The sequence below is a fragment of the Perna viridis genome, chromosome 9 (assembly GCF_037379345.1).
Source record: "Perna viridis isolate PV_CMFRI_1.1 ecotype Kerala chromosome 9, ASM3737934v1, whole genome shotgun sequence".
Lineage (NCBI taxonomy): Eukaryota > Metazoa > Mollusca > Bivalvia > Mytilida > Mytilidae > Perna > Perna viridis.
In genome coordinates this window covers 10837706-10863569 of record NC_142453.1, presented here as the reverse complement: position 1 = coordinate 10863569, position 25864 = coordinate 10837706, and the positions used below count along the sequence as shown (strand labels likewise).

The 25864-nt window shown below is 32.0% G+C and overlaps 1 protein-coding gene across 1 annotated transcript in view; it reads right to left on the bottom strand.

Moving 5' to 3' along the window:
* LOC148606670 (uncharacterized) overlaps positions 1-25448 on the bottom strand; it is a 65356-nt gene extending 39908 nt beyond the window's left edge. Inside the window, exon 1 of the mRNA XM_088544459.1 lies at positions 25089-25448. Coding sequence (XP_088400585.1) covers positions 25089-25283 — 195 coding nt within the window. The 5' untranslated portion in view covers positions 25284-25448. The remainder of the gene's footprint in view (positions 1-25088) is intronic.
* Between the last annotated feature and the right edge of the window lie 416 nt (positions 25449-25864).

The following is a 25864-nucleotide window of genomic DNA, read 5'->3' as shown; positions in this document are numbered from 1 at the left end:
GGCATTAATGGTAATGCAGTAATTTCCTTCTATTGATATTAGTATTCTCCGTCACTACGTGGGTCAACGTATTCCTTTATATTTAAAGTTGTACGTTACCACAATATTTGAGATAAATTCATTTACCACAAGTTAATGATCCCTTTATTGAGCACTAAATCACGGTTAAGCGTTTTGTCTCAGGTATGATTTGCTTTTGATCTTTCGTCAAAACCGCACAGGTAAAAGACCACATTTTGTATCTCACTTATATGTTACTTCATGTTTATGAATTAACATCTTTTTGTCAGCAAAATTGTTGTAGAAATGTTTGCAACAAGAATAAAGAAAAGAGAGGATGGGCAAATAAAGAAGAGAAAAAATAACTAATATCTATGTTGAAAAGAAACCAAGAGGAGGTTCATGACATTCACTGCCTGGTTCAGCTACGAAGTCTGTCAGAGATAACAATGAATCAGGGGTTTTCAAATTAGTGTGGTTCTGACCAAGGGCAGAAACCCTCAATTTCTAACCTTGGAACCCTGTAATTTCATTTACTTACAACAACCTTCAACCATTTTCATTGGCACTAAATAGCCCTTTTTTTTTTATAGATCATTCAAGGGGACCATGTATCTGTAAGAGTAATCAAGGGAACCAAGATTCTAAGGAAATCAAAAGAATGTAATCCGGGGACAAAGACCAGACATGAGCAACCCGGCTAAAAACTGGGAGCATGGACCAGGTGCATCGGTAGGGTAAGCTTCTTATGCTTTTCAAGAAACACCTGCAGAGTTGCCCATAAAAAGTCAAGTCCAGGGTAGACGAATGAGGAAAGGAAAACTAAGACAGGTTGAACAAATCAGTTTTCATGATGCAGATGGATGGACACATAGCAATGATCTATGAGTTCATGATGACGACCATCTAACTTGAAGACATCTGACTCTTGAAAGAATTTCAATGAAAATAGATTCAAGTGAAAACAATTAAATTAAATTTCAATCCAGATAACAAAATATTTAAATATGATCGTGTTCTCTCAATAAAGAGCAGTTTTGCTGTGAAACTTGCTTATTCAACATAAAAAATCTTCTAACAACTGAACTATTGAATATTACATGTACATGTACATCAAACAATCATTGTCAGGGTGGCTTTAAGTAAGAGTAATTTGGGAACTATAGGGGCAGAAAACAAGGCAATTTATTTTATTTGCTCCTTTACCAATCAAGGGAGGGAATTTTTAGTTAAGTGGAAGAAAGTTGTAATGAAATGAAGGAACGAAAAAGGATAATGGAAACTGGCAACAGTGGCCACAACCCCATCCCAAACATCCCCAAGTTGATCCCACAATAATTGAATAATTGTTCATTGCAAACACTTTTAGTGTAAGTAGTTATTCTTATTGAGACAAATAGTTCTGAAGGAGGAGGAACAATAGTAATTATTTCTTATTGCCGTTTAATGATGTTAAAGAGTCTATCAATTTAGCATACCACATGCTGTTAAGTCACGAGTGTGTATAACATAGCCAAAACCATCTGGTCATAATTATGTAATTTACCATCATAATTAGTCTTAGTAGCAGATTTCTTTAGCTTTGAACTGGGTAATTTAGGCACATTTTACTCTAAATGTCATATAAATATTGGCTTGAACATAAAACAAGTATTATTTCAAGAGTTGTCAGATGGATTTTAGACAGGAACTTGAGTGCAAGCGTTACTTGGAAAATAAAATGTCAAAACAAAAAATGGTGCAAGATAAATATTACATAACCTATCAATGTCACTTTTTTGTTATTTTTCATAAATTTCTGAATGGGAAGAAATCCATCATCAGTAAATGATCAATTCTAACTCCTAAATCTTATTGAAAGTTTACCAAACTCTGATTTTGCCATAATACACACGCACTCCAACATGTCATCCAGTGACCAAATATGTGAGTGCAGGCTTTTGAATCTCTAGATCTTTTTTTTCAGTAACAATTCGTCCATCAACCTCTTGCACTTACTGCTATCTGACTTCAAAAAGAAGTCAAACCTAATGTTTTAACAAGAAAAAAACCCACACATAGAGAAAATCAAACTTATTGTAATTTACATACAAATCAAAATTTAACCTTGCACAATTCATATCAATTTATTATGACACATACATGTAGCAGTACATGTCAATTTTGAAACAAATATTATGTTAAAATATTTGTTCAAATCCTAAGTGTGAGATGTGGATACAATCATATCATTAAGTTTGATTATGCTTTTTCATGAAAGAAGTGTTCAGTAATAATAACTACCTAGTAAGAACTGTTCTTCTGAAGAACATGGCAAGTACTAGTAACTTTCTAGTGATAACTGTTCTTCAGAAGAACATGGCAAGTACTTGTAACTTACTAGTAAGAGCTGTTCTTCAGAAGAACATGGCAAGTACTAGTAACTTTCTAGTGATAACTGTTCTTCTGAAGTACATGGCAAGTACTAGTAACTTTCTAGTGATAACTGTTCTTCTGAAGAACACGGCAAGTACTAGTAACTTACTAGTAAGAGCTGTTCTTCAGAAGAACATGGCAAGTACTTGTAACTTTCTAGTGATAACTGTTCTTCTGAAGTACATGGCAAGTACTAGTAACTTTCTAGTGATAACTGTTCTTCTGAAGAACATGGCAAGTACTTGTAACTTACTAGTAAGAGCTGTTCTTCAGAAGAACATGGCAAGTACTAGTAACTTTCTAGTGATAACTGTTCTTCTGAAGTACATGGCAAGTACTAGTAACATCCAAGTAAGAACTTCTCCTGAAGAAGATTGCAAGAACTAGAAACTTCCTAGTGAGAACTTCTAAAGAAGAACATGGCAAGGACTAGTAACTTCCTAGTGAGAGCTGTTCTTCTGAAGAACATGGCAAGATAAGTAACTTCATAGTGAGAACTGTTTTTTAAAAGAACATGGCAAATACCTTCCTCAACTTTCTTGTAAGAGCTGTAACTTAGTTAGTACACCCAATTTTACTCCAAATGAAAAATGGAACATGCCATTCTAACTCCGTAAAAAATAATGGCAAAACTTCTCGAAAGTATCCCTTCATCCTAATGCATTTCAACCTGTGTTAGCTATATACCTGCTTGAAGAGATCAAACCATTCACTGTCAAATGTATGGAATGCCGTAACTGTCATTTATTAGTGACCGATGAGTTTACAAATTGTGTTAACATAACATATCTTAAATTGATTCAGCTAACCATCTTTATAATAAGTTGGACTCAACATCATGAAGTTTCAACTGTTAATTTCACTGCACAACATTACATTGTGTCAGTCATCTATGGCATTCCATATAAATGTCAGTCAGTCTAGATTGTACTGATATATTTTTAAAAACTAGAAGTGGAGAATAGCAAACGAGCATTGTAACCAATTTAACACTTGATTTGTGCATGTGACTGACCAAAGTCATAAACTAAATCTTTCCATAGAAGAAAAAGTTCTAGACATGGAGGCCTAATAGATAAATTGCTTACCAAAATATAACAACACAAACTTTGAATGTTCAAAATACTCAAGACAAGCCCATTCTACAATGACATTTACTTGGAACACTGTTAAAATATTTTAAGATATTTAAGGACACAACTACTGCAATAGCACAGTAACTAGTTATTCATAAATTACAGTATTTATATCAAAGGTACCCATCCATTCCTTTTATTTAACAGTAAGCTACTGTGTCAAGACCCTGTCAAATAAAAGATTTAATGTTCCAACATCTCCACGGGGCAAATACAGGGGAAGATAACTTCAGTTTGAACATAAAATTTATGAATTAACAAAAATGTTAAAGCATTCCGATACCACCAATGTCAACAACTGTTTATTTAGACTAAAGTGTCAATTTATCAGTGTTTTTGTACAACTAAATTACCCTAGGACTTTTAAATTATTTCATTACTAACACAGGTTGTTCAATAAGGGACTAAAGTTGAAATCCCCACATAATAAATTGTCCCAATGATATTTAATACAAGCCACCTATTCTTGTCTAATTATAGATCTAGAAAATAAATAGAAGTTCAAATATACAATACCTTCTATACCCTTTAATGTTCATTTTGTCAAATATTTGGTGAAAAAATTGGATACCACTTAAGCATTGAACAAAATAATTCAATAAAAACATAACAATATTATTTCTTTGTATAACAAATACATTGTATAAAGAAAACCTGACTGTAGTCAATATTGTTCTTAGGCCAAAAAAATACCAGCAAGAAAAAAATAGGGTAGGTACGTAGGAAATTGTTTCATTTTTCAAAAAGCATTTTACACTGAGTTGATGTGGAAACAATCTAGACAGCAGTTTTAACAGTGTTCGAGCCAAAAAGGTCATAAAATGCTTAGGCAAGGCATAAAAAAATATAGTAGGAAGGGTAGGAAGAATCAAACATTTTTTTTGTCTTGTGCAATGAAAATTGTCTATAACAAACCCTTTTCCAGCTCTGAAATTGGTTTGATTTAGACAGGTTTTCAGTTTACCAAGGTTAAAAATACATTTCAATTGATGTACAAGGGATTTAAAAAAGTGTCTGGTTTAAACAGGCTTCCAGACAAATTCAGACTCTTACAAATCATTGGAACGTTTGTGTAAAACATTTTACATTAATCTCTTCTAAGCATCAAAGTAACTTGGATTGATTTTATTCTATTTCAAATGAAAGCTTGATACGCTTTGATGAAAATGAATATGATGCAAACATATCATTGATTTCATTGGTCCCTTACCCTAGGTCTACCTCCTTAAATAATATATTTAAAAATTTCAGTATCATAATTGGTAAACATTTTTATGTTGGGGATACAATTGTACAAACACTTCTTGTGTTGCTGTGAGTCCAAAAGTGTTTGAGCATGGTTATATATCTTTCTGTAAGCCATTTCTTCAGTGAATTAATTCTTACATCATAAGATGACAATTCCATTTTCATTTTTCATGATAGAAGATGGCACATTTAAAACATGCAAAGGAACAATAGAGAAAGGAGGTGTTATACTGGGGTACTTAGAGCATAAAAAAGTGGGTCAGTAGTCAACAGAAAGTTTCATGTATCCATACTTTGAAGTGTGTATATGTCTGTATATGTCTGTATAAAGGTATACTGGATGAAAAAATAGGGGGGATAGGTAGGTGAAATTAATTTTATTTTATCAAAATTATTTTAAATAGATACTTATGGGAGGATTTCTTTAATAGCTATTGCTCAACTAAAATAATGTTAGTTTAGTGGCATTTAGTAAAAAAATACTGATAAAAAGTGCTAGGGTAGGCAGTAAAAATAGGATAGGTAGGGTAACCTTAAACATTCAAGCTTTTACCTCTGACTTTACCTACAAATGTATATATAGATATTAGTCTGTCCGTGCGCGACCTTCGACCTTTTTCATTAACATTTTATTTCGGACTTTTCCTCATGTGGACCATGAATTTGAAACTTGGAAAAGTGCAGGACCTTCCACACTAAAAGTCCTTGTATCAAATTTGGAACAGAAAAATCTACACATGTACATCTAATGACACTGACAAACATTACTTCAGGGTGGGTCTGATGTAAAGATTTCTCATTCATCTTCAATGAAAACCACAAAATTTTTTTGAATAAAAAGGGTTAAAAAAAATCCTAACATATTGAAAAGCTTGCAAGCCACAAAGATTAATAAATGTTTAAGATTCTCATACTATAAATGGGGTATACTTACATAAATTGTTAAATTAAAATTTTCAAGTAATAAATTGTCACTTCACAGTAAACTTTCAAAGAGTGTAAATAGTGGAAAGATGTGCTTGGATTATTTTAATCCCTATTTATAGTTGAACATGAAGTTCATTACAAAAAAAGCTACAAAAATCGTTCAATCGTTACAAATTACTCATTTACATCCCATAAAACGGTGAAAGAAGTTTCTGATTCAAAGATTCCCCATCCGATCGGCCTGTTATTGAAGTAGAACGTAAGAAAGCAACGACATTTAATTTCCATTTTAAGTTTACTGACGATTATCTCTTTCTAGCTGATTCCTTCACTGTAGACTAATCGTAAGAAGATAAACAAGGTCCATTCATGAATCGATACGTTATTAACATTGTGTTTTGGTTGACGGGACAAATAGTAAGATGAGACTGTCAAATTTTACCCTGGCCATAAACTGATGGTGCCAACCTTCTAAATTAAATTTCCGTAACACAATTTTGATTATTCAAATGGGCCATTTAACACTTTTACTGATAATAATGAGAGGTTTTTGAAGAAAATTCAAGGTAGTATGTGGGTAAATTTATGAATGAATTCTATTGATGATGCTCCACATCAGTGTATCTTCATCATATCCTTGACTTGGTAGATTTAGAGTTGATAGATACACAGGTACACAAATGTATTAAAGTAAAAGACATTATATTGAATCCCTTTACTCGATTTTGTCAAAAATCGAACAATCCAAATTTGTTGCTTTTTACTCAAAAGTGTCTTTTTCTGATTCATAAGCTTAAGATTACACCAGTGAAAATTCAAGTTTGGTGTAGATAACTAGCCAGAAGCAGAATTGTGTTTGGTGCTCAGCTTTTAATAGATATTTCTTCATTATAAAAGTTAAAAAAAGATATTCTACATCTTCACCATATAGTTTTAATTCATTCACATCTTGAATACTTGTATAATTAGTCTTTTTTCATGAGAAACAAACAATGGGTAAATGGCAGCAGAAGTATATTGACCTACTTTAAACATTCCCATACAATTTTATCACATATTCATTAAAAATGGTACTATTATCAATTTAAGTCAACACATTATCTTTTATTTGTATTTGTATATTAGATAACACATTTGTAAAACCACAAACATCCAACCCCTCACCCTCAATGTCTGAATTAAGGATGCTTGATGCATGAAAGTCAGAAATGGGGGGGATATTTGAATCAATACTATATCAATTCTTTTTTTTTGTCTTTTTTTTATAATAATAGAAATAAAAGTAAGTCGCAAGAAATCAAACACACCTTTCTTGTCTTTTCTTATAATAATAACAGAAGTAGGTCACAGGAAATGAAACCCACCTTAATTTGTGACAACATTCTTTGCAAATTTCAGGTCAATAAGTAGGCTAGAAATAATTTCATCAGGCTTCCCTTTTCACTAAAATGTAGGTTATTTTGATAACCAACCAATTTTTGGTGGTAACTTACTTCTACATTTTCTGATTATTGTTACATGCTTTTCTGGGATATTAACTGCAATTCACATATATGTGCAGAATTTAATCTACTATTTTTCCATCCTCATAAAATTTGTTCAATTAACAGTTGGTACTGGTACATTGAAGTTTATCAACTTTCATGTACACAGTGAAGCAGTCTCTTTCAACAGAATGGAAAGAGGAAGAGGTCATGACTCGTGACCCTATATGACCTCATCAGTCTTAGGCAAACTTTATGATTAATGAGTTCTTTGTAATGTAAACAAAAAATCTTGTGATAGGGTTATCACTTATGTTTGGCTACAAGTTACCTATCACCTCCATGTTACAAAGCATATCATTGGTCTAACCACCTTACCCAGCAACCAAGTCATCCAATCAAATAGGCTTATCTTAACACAATAAATGGCACACTCTCAACCAGTTCTAAATTTTAATTCACAATTTATCAATGAACAACTTTGTACAAGTATGCACGTTTAAATCTATGAATGAAATGAAAGTTTTACAATCAAACATGCTATAAAGATACACCATTTTAGCAAAATCTGTCATGTTAGGTCAGCTTTCTTTTCTACCAATGCAATATTATGCCAGTTAGGTAAAATAAACATTATGGATGACAAACTTGGAACAAAATGTATACCTGGTTCTGCCTGAAATAAATTCTGTGTGAAACGTAACCTATTGAAAACTTAGATATCCTATGAATCTTATTGCCACATAACAAAAACAAGTACACTACCGTCAACCAAAATTTTAATTTCTCTACTCTTCACAGCAGAGTCACTCATGTCCTCCACTGTGACTCCACCAAAGTAAAACTAGGATAAAAGTGCTCCAATTCTCAATTGCTTTTCAATATTCTTTTCTGTTCATAACTGAGAAATGTTATTGAACTGCTATAACCATTAAATATACCTTGATATAAAGACAGGAGTAGTAAACTACACATAATTTTTGAAATGGTGACTCCACTATGGAGAGTGGAGACACTGTGACTCCACTCAGTATCTCCACTATGGAGATTGGAGAAATTAAAATTTGTGTTGACAGCAGTGTACATGTACTACAGGAAAACTGACTACTACTTCAAATGGACATCATCAGCTCTATCAGTATGGTTGTATCTTGTCATCTTTCTATAAAAGTAATGGTTATTCAAAGATTATATGTCCATCAATCAAAAGTAACCCTGGATCTCATTTTCATTCTCAGAAACTACTTAAAAAAATCATTGCTCATTAACTCCTTCAAAGTATGGCCTCATTGATAAAGTATCCACTAAGCACAATCAATACCCATACGATGCAAATATCTCCTCTGTGAGAAAAAAAATAATTCAAGTAAAGCAAAGTGAATTTTTTAAACTTCAAATAGTATGGCAGTACAAGCTTTGTATTACAACTATGACCTCAAGCCAGACAACTATTATGGAGATGGCAGTACAAGCTAATTTGGTATTGCAACTATAACCTCAAGCCAGACATGGAGATGGCAGTACAAGCTAACTTGGTATAACAACTATAACCTCAAGCCAGACATGGAGATGGCAGTACAAGCTAACTTGGTATAACAACTATAACCTCAAGCAAGATGGACTAATACAGTGCTTGCCTTCAGCCACTAGCCCGAAGCCCAGGGCCAGTAAAAATTAATTTGGGCTAGTTGAATCCTATACAGTCCTCTATTATTCAGGCTAGTTGAGAATTTTAAAGAAAAGGACTGCTAATATGAAGATGCAGTACAAGCAAACTTGCCATTAGGATCATGTACATAAAAATAATAATCTTTTCAAAATTTTTTTTTCAACTGTATGCATTCACTTTACAATCAGGAATACATTTCGCTGATGTCATGAAAAGTGGGGACTCTTCATTGTGTAAGTACATGCAATTTCAGAAAGAGAGTTTAAGCAATATACATGATTTGAAACTGGTCCAAATCCTCTCATAATTGCTATAAGTAAGGTTTCTTTCAAGTTACGAGACAATATCCCAGGTGGTCCAATGAACAACAATACTGAACACTTTTAATGAAGAAGATTTTTTACATTCCTCGACAAAAATAATTACAAGATTTCTTTATGTCAGGAAACGTGGGACAAAAAACGTTTTCAATTCTCTTTCCCACCCTGAGCTCATAATTATCATGATTATATAAATTAGGTTTGTGAATCCTTGATCTCTATGAACTTTGCAAACACTCAAAAAGTAATGAAAACTTGATAAAAGATAGCACAGCAATTGACAACGAGTCCCTATATCAAAATTAAACAAGACCGATTTTTAAGATAAACATGGATTAAAACTTAAGGAATAGTCACATGACCATATATATAAGTCAAAAGACTAGACTGTCGTTAAAATAGCAAAAGTAGTTCCTTTAAAAAGTGTGTTTGGTTTTCAATTTTTACACTCTGATCCTTTTTCTGAAAAAAAAAAGCTTATTTCCAATCTAGAGAACAGATTACACCACGACTGAATCTTGTTTCAATAGAGCATGAAGTACATATTTATCAAGGTTTGCTAATGATATGTAAAGCGCAGATACAAGAAAAAAAATCAATTGAAGTCGTCACTCCCGCTTTTTAATAAATCGTGCGTTTAAAATACTATTAACGTTCTATTCAAACAAAGTCAAGGGCGAGTAAATACAAATTTCAAAATACTGCAACAGTATCACAACTCGGAGGTTAGCACATACAGATAACGGTAAAAAATCAAACACTCTACTTCAGCTCCCGTAATCATAAAAGTAAATATGTTTTCGTAGTTTATAAGTCTCCCTAGACATACAATGTTTACTTTCATAGCTAGTTAGAGACAGTGGTTCAACAGATATTCAAAGTACTGTTAATTTATTATGATGTTTTTATCGTAATAGATATCAGTTTTTATAGATAAATTGCAATAATTAAATCGCATAACAGTAATTACTAAAAGGCATTGAACTTTCCCAAAAAAAAAAAAAATTATAATATTAATAATGTCTGAAAGATGTTGACTAAAAACAGCAAGTTAATGTTTTTCCTCAGAAAATATAGACATTCAATAAGATTTAATTAAGTCTTCTCTAATGAAGTGTCAGTCTCTGTAAGAATCGTGCAAACAAGTCATAGCTTTGACATTGCAATTTGACTTTGTGTACCATTAGAATCAAGGAAAAATCAAAAGATTTTCCAAATCATTTTTGTACAAGGAGTTATAAATTTCATTAAAATGCTCAGCAAATGAACATTTTAAGAACAGATAACTCCGTCAAAAACCTCAATTCCATAACGTCCTAATGAAAAGTGTCAAAAGTTTAGTGGTACAGAGATCAAGATATAAAGAAGACTTCTATGAGTGAAGTGATATTAATGCCAGATTTGTTCACGATGAATGTTTCAGATTTTTCTCAATTTTCCAGATTCTTACATAGATTTGTGAAGCTAAGAAATGTATGGAAGAATAATTGGATAAAGAAAAAGATAGATAGACTAACAGATGGACAGTACGACACCCTAATATACTGTATCCCACAAGAAGATATGAGGGCATGAAAAAAAAACAAAAAACAAATGAATATTAGTACCTGTCTTAAACAACATCCAAATATACCATACATTTGGTAGTAGTTATAAAACACATTTCCGTTAGCCTCCCCTTACTTTTCTAAAAATAGTGTCCACTTGCCAAAAACAGACAAACAGGCTGACACAAATTACAGAAAATTGTTGCATGCAGCATTTGTTATTTTTTTTTAAACTCAAAAGTGCACATTTCATTTGGAAATGTGCCAGATAATATAAAGAAAATTTAATATGTTCTAATTGCACTAATTATATTTTTGACTGATTCATGTCTTCTCTTTTAAAGAAATCTGTATTCATACAATGCCTGTTGACAATGACTTATTGCCTCATCAAGAGAATGTTCACCAAATGTTCAAATACCTAATACATAGAATATAATTTATTTGACATACATGTACATGTTAACAGCAATGAGCACTGCATGTTCCTCATTCACACTTAGTCATTTAATCATTCCATAACTGGTAACTGCCTCAAAATTCAGACTAAGTTTATGATGACCCTTTTTTCTCTGTAAGTTCTATTCCTAGGATTAAATAAAGTCATGAAACTAAAACCAATAAAATTCTTGACTACAATGTTGTTGTTTTAACTGCACATCAAAACATATTATTCAGTCAGCTAATGGAGAGTCCAGAGAAGCCTATTGTGGAAATTACCAACAAGTAATCAATAAGTAACAAAATGCACTTGAAAAAGAATTAATCAAGGGAAAAAACAAACCAGAAAGGCATTACTACAAAGACAAAATTTTCCCCCAAATTTTTTTTTTAGAGAAACATGATTTTGGCAGTATTTAATAGATATAATTGAAAGTAAAGAAAAAACAAAACTGGATAAATAGAAAATGGTGACAGAAAAAACAAAAACAAAAGACCTCTCCCCCCAAAAAACATACAAATATAAAATAAACCTTTAAAGTCAAAGAACAACCAGGAGAAAGGAAGTCCATTTGTCTTTATTCATACAAGTATGTACAGCCATGTGTTGATAATTATTATTTGCTTCCTGGAATTTCGTGAATGCTTAATGGTCTTTAAGCATGTTAAATGAAAGTCTGAATTGTGGGCATGTATTCTCTCCTTGGAAGTGGCCATAGCAACGGGTTAATATACAGTAAAACCTGACTGAAGCAAACCCTGAATAAAATGAAAATCAGTCTAAACCAAAACCCTGAATAAACTGAACATCTAGGTAAACCAAACCTGAATAAACTGAAGACCTGACTAAACCAATCACCGAATAAACCAAAAACCTGTCTAAACCAGACATTTATTGAGGTTTAAATTAACTTGTACCTTGTTAAATCAATCACCTGTCTAAAGCTAACACATTCAGTTGAGACAGGTTATGATGAGATTTGTGAACACTACAATGTCTATACTGATACACTTTCAGTTCGTCATTTTTAACATACTTTTTTTCTATATTTGGTACTCCTTGTGTGGTAGACATTAATCTTTTTGACAGATAAATCATCAACCTTTTCACTCTTTGATGTTTTGATAACTTTCCAAAACTTCATATCTTGTTTAAAAACATCTACATTTTTAAAAATTCAGTAGACATAGAGGGAAAGGTTCCTCAAATGTCTTGCTATAAAAAAAAACAAACAAAAAACAGACTGTATCATTAGTGAATGAACCACTAAAATACATAATATTTGCCTTTTTTAAATTGAAAATAAGCCACAGGCCTGCTGTAAAACAATTTACTTGTACTTTATTCCCTGAATACAAAGTGAAGCGCAAGTTCTCGACAACATATTTTTGTAAATATAAATAAAAATATATATATTTTCACAAGGAAAATCATTTTTTGCCAACATTTTCACACAGATTTAATTTCATGAAATCATCAAGAAGAAATCACTTGCAAAAATATGTTGGTTTATAGTATAGAAAACATTTGTTTCATGGCTACATGTACATGTATAAACTGTTAACCAACTGATTTTGGCAGACATTTATTTTTGTAAAATTTTGGGCGAAAAAAAAATCAGTCCTTTTACCATGAATTAAATGTTAAACCCAATGTAAGTAATGAAAGACAAAGGAATTGAATTATAATTAATACATGTATTGTGAAGCGTAAAATAAAATATCTGTGAGAATAAATTAGAGTGACATTACTAGAGAGTCTAGTCCTTCTCACATACTTAAGCTGGAACATATCTAGTATGCAGACATCAAACGAAGCCATTTATGTGTATTACAGATTCAGGCCTCTCGATACAAAAGAAATATTGAATATTTACTTCTTTGATCCCATTTCTATTTGTTAAGTATTATTTAATCTCTGTGTACAAAAGCATACCAATTTCTCTAAATACTCATTTCTACAAATCAATTCCGCAGCAAGCTGACAACTTAATATTCAAACGTCCTAGCGCGACATCAAACGAATTGAGAAATGAAGAGGTGTTTTTATTGCATAGTTAACTAAATGATTTCAACATTAATCGGCTAAAAAGGTCCCAGTCGATAAATCGTCTGACATCTGTCTATGAGGTAAAGGTTAGATATTTATGTTGCATTCTCTCTTCTTTAATTTACTGCATTTATAACATCAAAGAGTACCTCAGATACTTATCCAATTGCCAGTTCAAGGCACATATTTTTACAAATTATGAGTATTAATAGAACAGTTGTACATGCACATGTATGAAATATATTAGTGTTCCACAGTCACCAATTCAAATAACTATAACCATCTTAAGTAACAGTAAAAATCAGGCAGTGGGTGAAACATGGTATGAAAAAAAAACCATCATTTTGATAGTGTAAATTGGCTATTTGCAACAACAGAATCATGGAAAAAAGACAATATTTTCTGTATCGTTTTGGCAAATTGAGCTATAATTTCATTGAAATGCACTGAAAATTAACATTTAAAGAGCAGATAACACTGTCAAAAACCTCATTTTTCTAATATTCTATTGAAAAATTTCTGAACAAAGCCAGTGATGCAGAGATCAAGTAATGATCTTTTCATATGGAGAAAGTACCCTTGAGTTATATTAGATTGTCAGATCGGTGGAATTTTGATTTTTCCAATTTTGCCTGATACTTACTAACACTTGCACTTAAAAGTAATCCCTGTTTCTCATGTTTGTATAGAGGTTTAACAATAATATGTATGGTGTTTATGTCAAAGAGAACAATCCATTGGGATGAAAATGTCTGCCCAAGGCCACCCATTGGTCCTGAATGAATGATGAGGAAACCCTTATACCACAGGGAAGGCTTCAGCTGGCCCCAAAACATCATTATACACAGGTACTGTGAAATAGTTGCCCCTTTATATTCAAGTAACATAAAATTAAACTAACGGTGAAAATGAAAGAAAGCCATACAGAGGTCAGAATTTCCTGACTTGGGACAGGCCCAAAAAAAATGTGGTGGATTTGGCGCTATCACAAGCCTTCCCCTTTAAAAATCTTCCATGCAAATGTAAATATGTCATCTGCAATAGCATAATTATATACATGTAGTGCTAACTACATGCAGGTACATGTAAAATGATGAAGGAATTATGGGATTGCTTAAGTATATTTTAGTGTGAAATAACTCCAATGCTTCACGTAACTCCCACGCATGTATATGTGACAAATATGTCACCTTTATAACTCATCCAAACTCCATTTACAGACATATAAGGCCAAAACAAAGAATAGTCTTGTTTCCTGTTACCAACAAGAAAAGAAATATGGTAGGTAGGTTGGGAAATTATTTTTTTTTTTTAATATCTTACATCAAATTAATGGGGAAACAATCTAGATTTGAATGGTGCTTGAGCCAAGATGGCCATAAAATGTTTTGGGTAGGCACAAACAATAATTGGGTACATAAGGTAGTAGAAAACAGACATTTTATATTTTCTTGAGCCAAAATAATGCATCTGTGGAAGTCACAAAGGACTAAATGCTGCTTTTCTTCTTTATCTTTCATTTGAAAATTTTTAAGTGGGTCATGCTTCAAAGTAAATATATACAAAAGTCACAATATAAAAATCATGGTAACAAACTATCATGCTATGCATTGTATACAACCTCCATCCATCTTTCTTTCATGGCAACAAAAACAACTCTTTGCAAAAGCTAGAGAATTTTCAACTTTGTGTTTTCACACACTAAAATTGCTAACATAGCCATTCTTGAACAAACCTAAACGAGGGATTAATAACATTCAAACTTCTATAAATCCTGATCGCGACCAAATCTACATTAAAATGATTTATGTTAGCAAATGAAACGAAAATGAGGGATTTGAATAAAACGATAGTTTGCAGAAAACAGCAGAGATGAAAAGGTATTTGAATCATATTAATAATACAATTTGAATTCTGTTCATTCATGGGTGAAATAAAAATCGGTGAGCATGAAAAATCAAGTCTTGATCACGAACAGCATTACCATCATAGGTCAGAGTAGTGAAGTTGTTGAATTGGTACACTGTAGTTGGAATTTGGTCAAACCCTTCAGTGAACAAAGATATTTACGTTCAAATGTACATGCATTATACAGGAACTGCATTTGAAATATATTGTTACATGTAAATATTCATCCGCGGCTACTCAAAACTAGAACATAGTTATACAACCTAGAAAAATTGAGGAAAAGTAAAAATCAGACAATCCAAGATTTTTCTGTGAATAAAAGCACAGAAAAAATAGTGGCTAATGTCCTACAAATTTAAATGGGCCTTTTACCTACATTCTAGCTCAATTAGCATTTGGCCAGTAAAAGGCTATCTTCTACTGGTAACAACAGACGTCACTAGAAATACATGTACCCTATAAATGTATAATTGGCAATCCACAATCATTTGTTTAAATTTTATCAACACTGTTAAGGAAGGTATTTACAACCAGAGTACACAGTGGCTAAAATTAAGGAGAAAAGAAAAATATGACACAGACTATTTTTGTCTTTTCCAAGAGGATTATACAGTATAAATTGCAGTATAGTATGTAAAAAAGAATTAGGATAGTCATTCAGGAATTTTACTAATCTTTAGGGCATCTATGATCTAGACACAGTGGCTGAAAGTCGGTCAATCTAATTTAGTAAAGGTAGGTCTTTTTTCCTATCTTGGTCAAGAGGTTTTTAATGTTGAGGTGACAACTGTCCTTAAGGCATTGTTAGGCTTATAAATAAAACATAATATAGCCAATCCATGTCTGCTCTCTATGTAGATTTTGTAAGCACAGAATTACCTTCAGCAATATGCTACTCATGAAGGGTTACAGTATAACATTTTGCCAAAAGTTGCCCTGCAGACAAAATTTTTCAGAAGCCTTTATCTCTAACAATATAGATAGTACTTTCAAATTGTAGCTGCCATTGGAAGACCTCACAAAAATTATTCCATTTTCTAAACCTCACAAACAAACGTATATATGCAAAACTGATTGAATTATAGTTTAACATCCTATGGCAGGTATTTCATCTCTACCCTACCAGTACACTTGGTCCATGTTCCTTTTTTTCAGTGGAGTCTGAGTTGCTCTTTTTTTTTGGTTGCCTTGTATGTACTATTTTGGTTATTTTATGTTCCTTGTTGTGTGTATCTGTTTTCCCTACCTGGTCTTTGTCCCTGGATTACATTCTTTTGATTTCCATTAAAATCTTGGTTCCCTTGTATACTCTGTTTGCACAAGCCCAACACACCTGGCAGAAGCAGCAGCCAACAGTAGGATATATAACCCTATTCAGTCTAAACAAAACAGTCATCACTTCTCCTATATGTCAAGTTTAGCAGAGTAGTGCTACAGTACCTGAACCAATCCATGTAACTATAATCGCGATCGTTCACTGATCACCAATCAGTTTGGGATCAGTCACCGATCTATGAAACCAATCCGTTAAAGTGGTGATCACTTTCTTTTTACATCACATGACTGATGATCCATTCATATATTTTAGATCTATTTGTTTCAGTTTTTTGATTTTTATACAAATTTGCAAAATTATATGAATTCAGACATAAAGTAATTTACTTGTCTTTTAAATTTACTATCTTTAATGGAATACAAAATGTTGATTTATTATTTTAAGCACAAAGTAAATTCAACACGGCACATTCTTTGATTCAATTAAAATTCTGAATTTTACATGAACTGATCATCAGTCATTTTACATAACAAAACTGTGATCAGATCGGTCACTGGTCATCAGTTCTCCATCCATAAGCATTCTTTCAATCTTTAAAATAGTTGCATGGATTGGTTTAAAGACTGTAAAGTACTAAATTTGAGTATTTATGATAAAAGACTTTGGAATGACCTGGCTGGGGACCTTATCCACGACCTCCACAGTCAAGGCGAGCACACTAGCAAAGAAAGTACATATATTCCCACTGTATTTTACAGCTTCAATTGAAGTACATCAAAGCATTCAATGCAATTATGCACCGTTATACCAAATAAAAGCATAATATGGAAATTAAGCATTCTTCAATTCACTTCCCATGTTAAACATCGTCAACTTGTTGAAATTAATTAACAGCTTCAATGCACATACATGTATCAGGTACATGCATGTATGATCAGCTAATCCTTACCGCACAAACAGATCAAATAAGAGATATTTTGATCAAATGTCCTACTTTCGACATTCATTCAGTAACTCTACATGGTATTGGTAAAAAAAATCTGCTTATAAACCCTACAAGGATCACATATTAACATAATGTAAATGTTAAAAATGAATAAAGCTTTGCTTAATTCCATTTCTAAGGGCAGTATATGGGAGGAGAATGACAAAGCAGAATTTAGATAAGCAAATTTAAAAAAACGTATTTGACCATGTGTACAAACATTAGTTCGAGAGTCTTGTGATGTTCAAGGAGATACTTGAATGCAAGTTGACGAAGATGCTCGTCTAGGGTTGGGAAACATTTTACGAACAAAGACGCCTATCACTAGAATGTTATCATGTTTACATAAGGAATTGGAGGCGATAAACTTGGTTGCAGTATCTCCTCAAAATATGATATATACAGATATGAAATTGATACCAAATCTATTTCAAGAAGAGTCATTATATTCTAAATATGAGTCCTTCTTTTGTTGATCAAAGTCATGTAAACAAATGGGCCACGTCTTTATCCCAGTGGGAGGTTATATCATTGATGCAGCACATACCGGGTCCAATTTTTCCTTGATATTATACCAACACCAAAATGTTTTTGTATATTGCATTATCATGTTGGTAAACTTAAATACTGGATAAAGTTTGACTTGACCTGGCTTAAAAAAAGGCAAACACTTGATCTAAAGTTTAAAGGGAAAGATGAAAAGACAGCCACACTAAACAAACAACAGCCAAATATTAAGCCCTTCAGTATAATTTTGTATAATTCCAGTATTTCGATCCTATCAGATCTAAAAATAATTCCTAGACTTATATATTTTTATGCACACCAAGGGGGTCTGCAAGAGGCGGCCATACGAGAAAATTTTTGAATAAATATGTATAAAATGTGAATTCCGAAATAAGACTGCAAGTTTATTGTCCCATATATTTAACCTTGATTGAATGGTCTGCTTGTACTGAAGCCAATATGCTGGAACAGCAAGAAAAAGACAGACCACAAACATAGAAAATGATAGATTGTATTGAAATCTATGAAGTCTACTCAAAGAGTAACAAAATTATGAGAAACCATGACACATGTAATTGAAAACAACAAACAAAAGATCGACTTCATAGTATTGAAGGAAGGGAACATAATTCTTTTATCCATTGGAAGTTCTGACATATGAAATCAGAACAATATGACTTATGATTTAAAGTCTAATGATCTAATAGGTAATTACTCAGTCACACACACTCATATCCATCACCGTCACATGTTTACAGAATAAATACATATTTATACCACCCCATGGTGGAACAGGAGGTTCTAGGTGTGTTGATCCCCCCACAAAACTTCGTTGGAAAATTTTGTTAACTGGACATAAATGAGCAAGTAATTGCCTGCATTTCTACCCTTTTTTCCAAGAACCCTTCTGGAATTCCCTCTTTTCACAAAGTATTTGGATCCGCCCCTAAAAAAAAAAGATTATATAAAAGGAAAACTGCACTCACCATTTCAAGCAATTGAGATGTGGAGAACAAACCCATTAGCCTAGAACTGTTGTGAATATAAACTGATTACAGTAAAAACAATAATTTTACATGAAACTTGGCATAACAATTCATTACAAATCCTACTTATGTATACCTTCTGTGCATTCTTCCTTTTTGTAGAAGGTCATTGAATAAACGGGAAGAATTACATGAAATAAAATGAAAATTATGATTATAATATCCGCTTGTCTAACTGTTTAGAAGCACTCTTTATAAACATCTGGCAGGAGGTGATTCAGGCATGTCAAAAATCCACCATAGTCATAGAAACTGTTACAGACCTCATAGAAGGCCTTAGATTAGCATTGGGTAGTTGCACTTTAAAGATAAAAATTATACATTTTGTGTATGAAATTGGCAGTTTACAAGAATTACTATTCTTGTTTTGATTGATTTAAGTGGGAGATGTCTGCATGGTTTTATAAAAAAAAACAATGCAGATCCAAACAAACAATGAGACTTTATTTATGTAAAAAAAATACAAAACATTGTTCACTGGGTTTTTCTACACCATGAACAACCTCTAACATAGGCAGTGTCTGAATCTTATTTTGAGTGGTACTTAAGACTTGGAGAAGATTAGGAAATTCTAGGTGAAGAGTTAATTTAATTGAATCTCTAAGAGCACGCTGAGTAGTAGCTGAGTAGTCCTCAGTACAAATGTATAATAATGAGTTTCGGGGGAAATAAAATGTTCAAAAATATGATTCCATTATGCACCATGGAGATAGAGTCATTAAATAAAAAAAATAAGTTATCTTTATTTCTCTGTACTTTGTATTATAAATGAACAATGTTATTTTCAGGCTACAACTACATGTATTAATTATGTAACATCTATAATCATACACTTGTATATGTATGTCTAATTTACATTTGCAAAATTATGCTTACAAAATATTCATTTGGGGTAAAATTTGGGATTGATGCAAAAATGTCATCCTTTAAATTCTTCATTCACATTTATTTACATGTACATGTATTTCATGTAATTATAAACATATTTTCAAAATTGTTTAACTAACATTTTCTTTAAGCATCACATAAACATAGGCTTGTAAAGGTACTCAATATTTTGAGGAAGTTGGAATAAAATTTGCAAAATTTTGATGGGTAACGTTCACAAGACAGCCTGTGTTATTCTAATTTAAATTATCCATAATTATAAATCCATCATGCAAATTAATATGTATAAGAATGCTTGTAATCTCAACCATATATGAACTCATTTACATGAATCAGATACATGTACTCGTATTTGAGAAGAAAAGGCAATATTTATGTTTCTGAAGTCAATTACATGCAAATATTCCACTGAAATTGACACTATACTTTGTTATGGGATGTAATTATAAGACACATAAATTGCTGTGCTGCTACATTCTGTGTTATGAAGTTTAATGTTCAATGTTACTCTCTTAACTGTTTTGATGGGGGTTCAATTTTTATCTTACATGTATGTACAAGTATAATATATAACTTAAAATACATGAATATATGCAGAAAATTTTACTGCCTCTTGTAATGTTTATACATGCATGTGTAAAGAGAATAGTAAAATCCAATTTACACAGGGGTCCAAATTCACCTCCAAATGTGGAAAGACATGAACTTTCTCAAGTTTCAAATGAATGGTGAACCTAAAGAAAACTTTAGACCTCGTCAAATTTATACAAATGTATCAATAAATACAGTTAAAAGTCCTATACCTATATGTATTTGTATTTACAATTTAAGAGAAGTGTCAGAAATTTAGACTTTGGATCACCATTATACAGGCTGTTTTCCAAAGCTCTGTTTCAAATTCTATATAAAGTTCTACATGTATATCAAAATGATCTAATAAGAGTTAACTTTTTTTATCTTGACAAAACGACTAGAATACAGTAGATGTCGCAATATATAAATATTTGTTGTTAGAAAAGGGCCATAACTCATAAAGCATTACACACGTTCTTGATCAGCATGTATAGTACATATTCATGTATTTGTTACTTTAAAGCCTGAAAAGATGTGGTTGGGCAGTACTTTTTAAAATTTTCTTTCATAAACTACCTGAATGTACAGATGAACAGACATGCATGTACATGTACAAACAATGCACATGTAAATAAGATGTACAAGTGTTATATACCTTTATATATTTGCACCTGTAATTTGATATCTAAATGCAATGTACATGCACATGTAAAAAACCTACATATAAATGTACACTATGCATGTACATTATGCATGAACATGTTCATATACAGCAAATTCCAATATTTTTAGGACTAACAGCAAATGACAATGTAGATGCCCAAAGCAGTTTGTAAAATGTGATGCAGGGTTAAGATGCCCCAGACAATTTTAAAGTGGCCATTTAAAGTTCAAAGCTATTGACCAATGTATCACCTCAGCCTTGACTTTTAATAATTAATGGCTGATTTAACTGATAACTTCAAAATGGTACAGTATGTGCACAAACCATGGGAATCTGAAGCTAGATACTTGGTGTACCTGGTCCATGCTCCCAGTTTTTAGTGGAGTCCGAGTTGCTCATTTACTTTTGTTACATTGTATGTATGATTTTAGTTACTATATGTTCTTTGTTGTGTATGTCTGTTTTCCATGTCTGGTCTTTGTCCCTGGATTACATTCTTTTGATTACCACTATAACCTTGGTTCCCTTGATTACTCTTCCATTGCCCATTGGCCAGAAGAACTTGTTAAATTATGGTAGTGGATATATACAATGAATAATGGATATCTACAATGTGTAAGAGGGCAGATTCAAATCCACATATTTATAAAAGGAGAGATTCAAATCCAGATATTTACAAAAGGAGAGATTAAAATCCAAATATATATATATATATATATATATATATATATATATACATCCAGATATTTATAAAAGGGGAGACTTGAATTGGGATATTTATAAAAGGGGAGATTAAAATTCAGGTATTCATAAAAGAGGGGATTCAAATCCATTTATTCATTAAAGGGGCCTTTAAAATCCAGATATTATATAAGAGGGGATCCAAATCCAGAGGGGTTCTAGGGTATTATTTGCTCATTTTTGCACAAAATTAACATTAAAATTAAAATTCTAACATACGGTGGGGATCCAACCCTTCTCAACCTTCACTTAGATAGGTAACTGCATAGATTCAACCTGGTTTTGTCAACTAACACACCTCCATGCACCGTTTGTAAAAATGCTGAACATAGAAGGTACAAGGCTGATCAACTAGTAATTTATACAACCTCTTCCTTTGTCATTGAATACCAGAAAAGTTATTTAAATGTACAATGTAGTTGGATCTTTTTCTATAGCTTCTAGCCACCGAACAAGAGACAAAACAAAATTTTTTTACAAGAAAACACTTGGTAATTCAGGTGGTCTGAACTAAACTTGAGTGGTCTGAACTATCTTATAAATTATCCAAAAATAAGAAAATATAGAAGAGAACATACAGATACATGAAGCAATACTGTGACAGTATTGTTCTTGGGTACAAATTTTCATGATTTCGTGGATTTGGTAAACCATAAAATTTGGTTCCTAAACAAAAAGAATATTTCACATTCATTTGAATGATAGAGTTGTTAAAGCCACTAATTCAAGAATCTACAAACTGATGTTTCCCTAACCCACAAAAATTGGTGCCCACAAATAAAAGTACTTTTACTGCATAACAAGAATGTGTATATTACCTGAATATTTCAATTTCATGTAGGTCCATTCATATCTTGACTATCATTTCCTTTGTCAGTTAGTGATCAAATTTAAGGGGAAATACCTGTTTAATGCAAGTTGAAATTCTTTCCAGTTGCTGAAATTTGCTAGTGTCATATAGGAAAGTCCAGAAATAGCCCAAAAAAAGCAAGTGTAAATTTTCATTATTTGATAATTTTGTCTGGTGGAAAAAATTCTGAAATTCAATCCCCGTCAGTTGAGTTTCCAGTGCATCATTATGTCCCTTCTCATTCCCTCTTGACATTTTGTTATTTTCTCAAAATTGTCAATAGATTCAAATACTGGTAATTTTCTATTATGTACATAAATATTTATAACCATCATTTCTATACATGCACACCAACTTGAGATTCTTGTACATGTACATGTGCATGTAAATTACATGAAATTCTTAAAAAGTATATTTCACCAACAAAATGTACATGTACATTGTACATGTAAAATGTCAATAGAGAAAATTCTACACTGTACTTATGCACAATTTTTAATTAAACTTGTAGAAAAATCAGATCATGCCAGTTACCCAAAAAAAGCTTGATTGGAATAATTCAATATTAATTCTGACAATAAAAAATGCCCATTAACAGAACATTTCTGTGTCACACAGTGTGACTTTTATTGTGATTTGTAAAAGTCTAACATGTAAAAGGTTTAATCAGCACATAACTTAGACATTAAAAACTGTCAGTACAATAAGAAATAAATATGTATGAAAATATGCATTAAGACTTGGTAACGCATTGAACGATTTGGTACAAGCCCGGGAGAGATTTTGTATACACAAATCTCTAATCTTACATCAAAGACATTTAATCATATACAAAGATAGGGGAAGGTGTACATTACTGATATGATAAACCATTTAACGAAGTCTTGGGTTATGAACTTTGTATCGTAAAATCTTTTATATCACTTTAAAATTGCCCCATTTTTGTCCCTATTCAATTTTCCAGTAAGAATTTGGTCAGTTTTAAATGAAAGACTTTTAAAGATTTTAAATGATGTGGGATTTCAGAGAATTAGACACATAAGTGAATAATTTAGCAGAACTTTCACTATTTTGTCAATTTTCTGTCCTTCAACAGTGTACATGAAAGTATATTTACCATGTAGCTTTTGATCAGTTTTTAAGCAGAAGTAAAAAAAACCTCCGTCAATACATCGCCCATCAGCACTTAAGCTCAGATTGTTTAAAAACATTGCATATATTAACTGTAGTCTTTATATATGTGTAGATTTAGGTGTATAAATAATACAGAATTTTAATTTCTACTAAAATTCAATATTTTTTACCCCTTATAAGTACTGTACTGTACATGTACATGTATCTGAGTCTGTAAACAGTGCAAAATCAATGATCTTTGAACAATGCCACTTTTTCAGAATTCTGTCGCCCAAATTCAAAACATTAACCAATATCTGGCATGGTTAGAAGGTATAACTATTTTCAATTGCTGTAAACTTAAAATAAAATCTGTAGAGTACTAGGGCCAGTACAATGACTATATACACGTAAATGAAATAACCATAAAGTTTTATGGTGTCAAAACCTATAACTCATAAAGTTGGACAGAATGATGTATTAATATTGACATAGTAAAATAAATAGTGCTTTTGTCAAATAATTTTATAACAGATTTTACTACTGTTTCAACATTTTATATATCTTTATCTTGTTCAATTTTTTAACATCTTTCTACTTTAAATGCTTCAAATTTATGGATATACATTTACTTTTATGAAAAAATGAACTGATTAATGAATTAATACCAAATGTACAGTATACATGTATTATACAAGAAAGGTGCATTAATACATGTTCACGATGAATCAGAAAGAAAAACTTCTCCATAAAATTTTCATTAAACTGGCCCATATCGTTTTTACCAGACACTGAAATCCTATTTTCAACCTCTTTCAGGTTTACATTGTCAATAAATATTTAATGTTTTTAAAGTAATGTGAAAGAGTAAATTTGAAAAAAAATTATTATCTGAGAAATCCGTTATTTCAGAAGAAAAATTCAACAATTTAAAAAATTCAAACAAAAAGTGTTTACTTTAAATGTTCGTCTTGTTCAAGAAAAAGCTGTAAAGGGTCATTATAATTAATTACTCAAATTTACATAACAATTATTACTGAAATGTAGCCTGGGGCAAGTAGTAAAATAGGCACGTGTTTATAGTAAACAATGCACACCTGCCTAATTAAAATCTCAATACACATCACTTCTTTGATCAATCTGTTTCCGCAATAACAAGACAAACCCGTAATTAACCTGATATAAGAAGATAAACAACATCCTCAAAGCAAAAATAACAGTACGCGGTGAAATCAACACGCCGAAATATACACCAGGTGAAGAGAGGGGAATACACAATTAAGACAGGTACAACCCTTACCTGAAGTATGTCGCCCTCTGCGCTAACCGTTGACCCTGCTGCACTGAAATGTCCAACTATTTTCTCTTTTTCGACTTTATATTCTCCATTCTTTGTTATTTTGTGCATAACTATTTCCAATACAGCTTTTTCTTTTACATTGCATAAAACGAAGGACAAGAGAAAATGCATGAACAACAAACTCCAAAATATCATCTTGAAATCCTTTCCTTCTTTCGCCGAGACATATTTCAGATGTTAAATCCCAAGCACTGAAAGTAAAATACGTAAAATGAAGAAAAATGAAAAACTTTACAACTATTCAACTCCAATATTTTCACAATTGTAAAGGTTATGGCGGCATGCATCAAAGAGTTTACAGTAATATCACGTGACAAAAGGGAATCTCCGCCCACTGGGTTATTTTTATCACAGAGCGGGTAGGTGCTTTCTCGGACGTCCACAATTAATAAATATCTTTTTCTTTCATAGCTCCTCTTAAAACTGTTTATTATTGTAAATGAAATTGTCACAGCAAAATGCTACAATGCCGAATAAATGCACAGAACTAGATGTAATTACATTAACTATAGTTAATCCCTTGGCCTGGTCTGTGATAAATGATTTTTTTGTGGGGAAAGGGTGTCACGTTTTTGTTTTGTTTGCTACGTTTGCAGTGTTTTGTTTGTTTGTTTGCTTGTTTGTTTTTTTTTTTCAGTTCTCTGTTCGTATTTTTTTATTTTGTTGTTGAACGATGTTATTAGAAAAGGAGATCGCAGGTAGAATGAAAGTAGAAA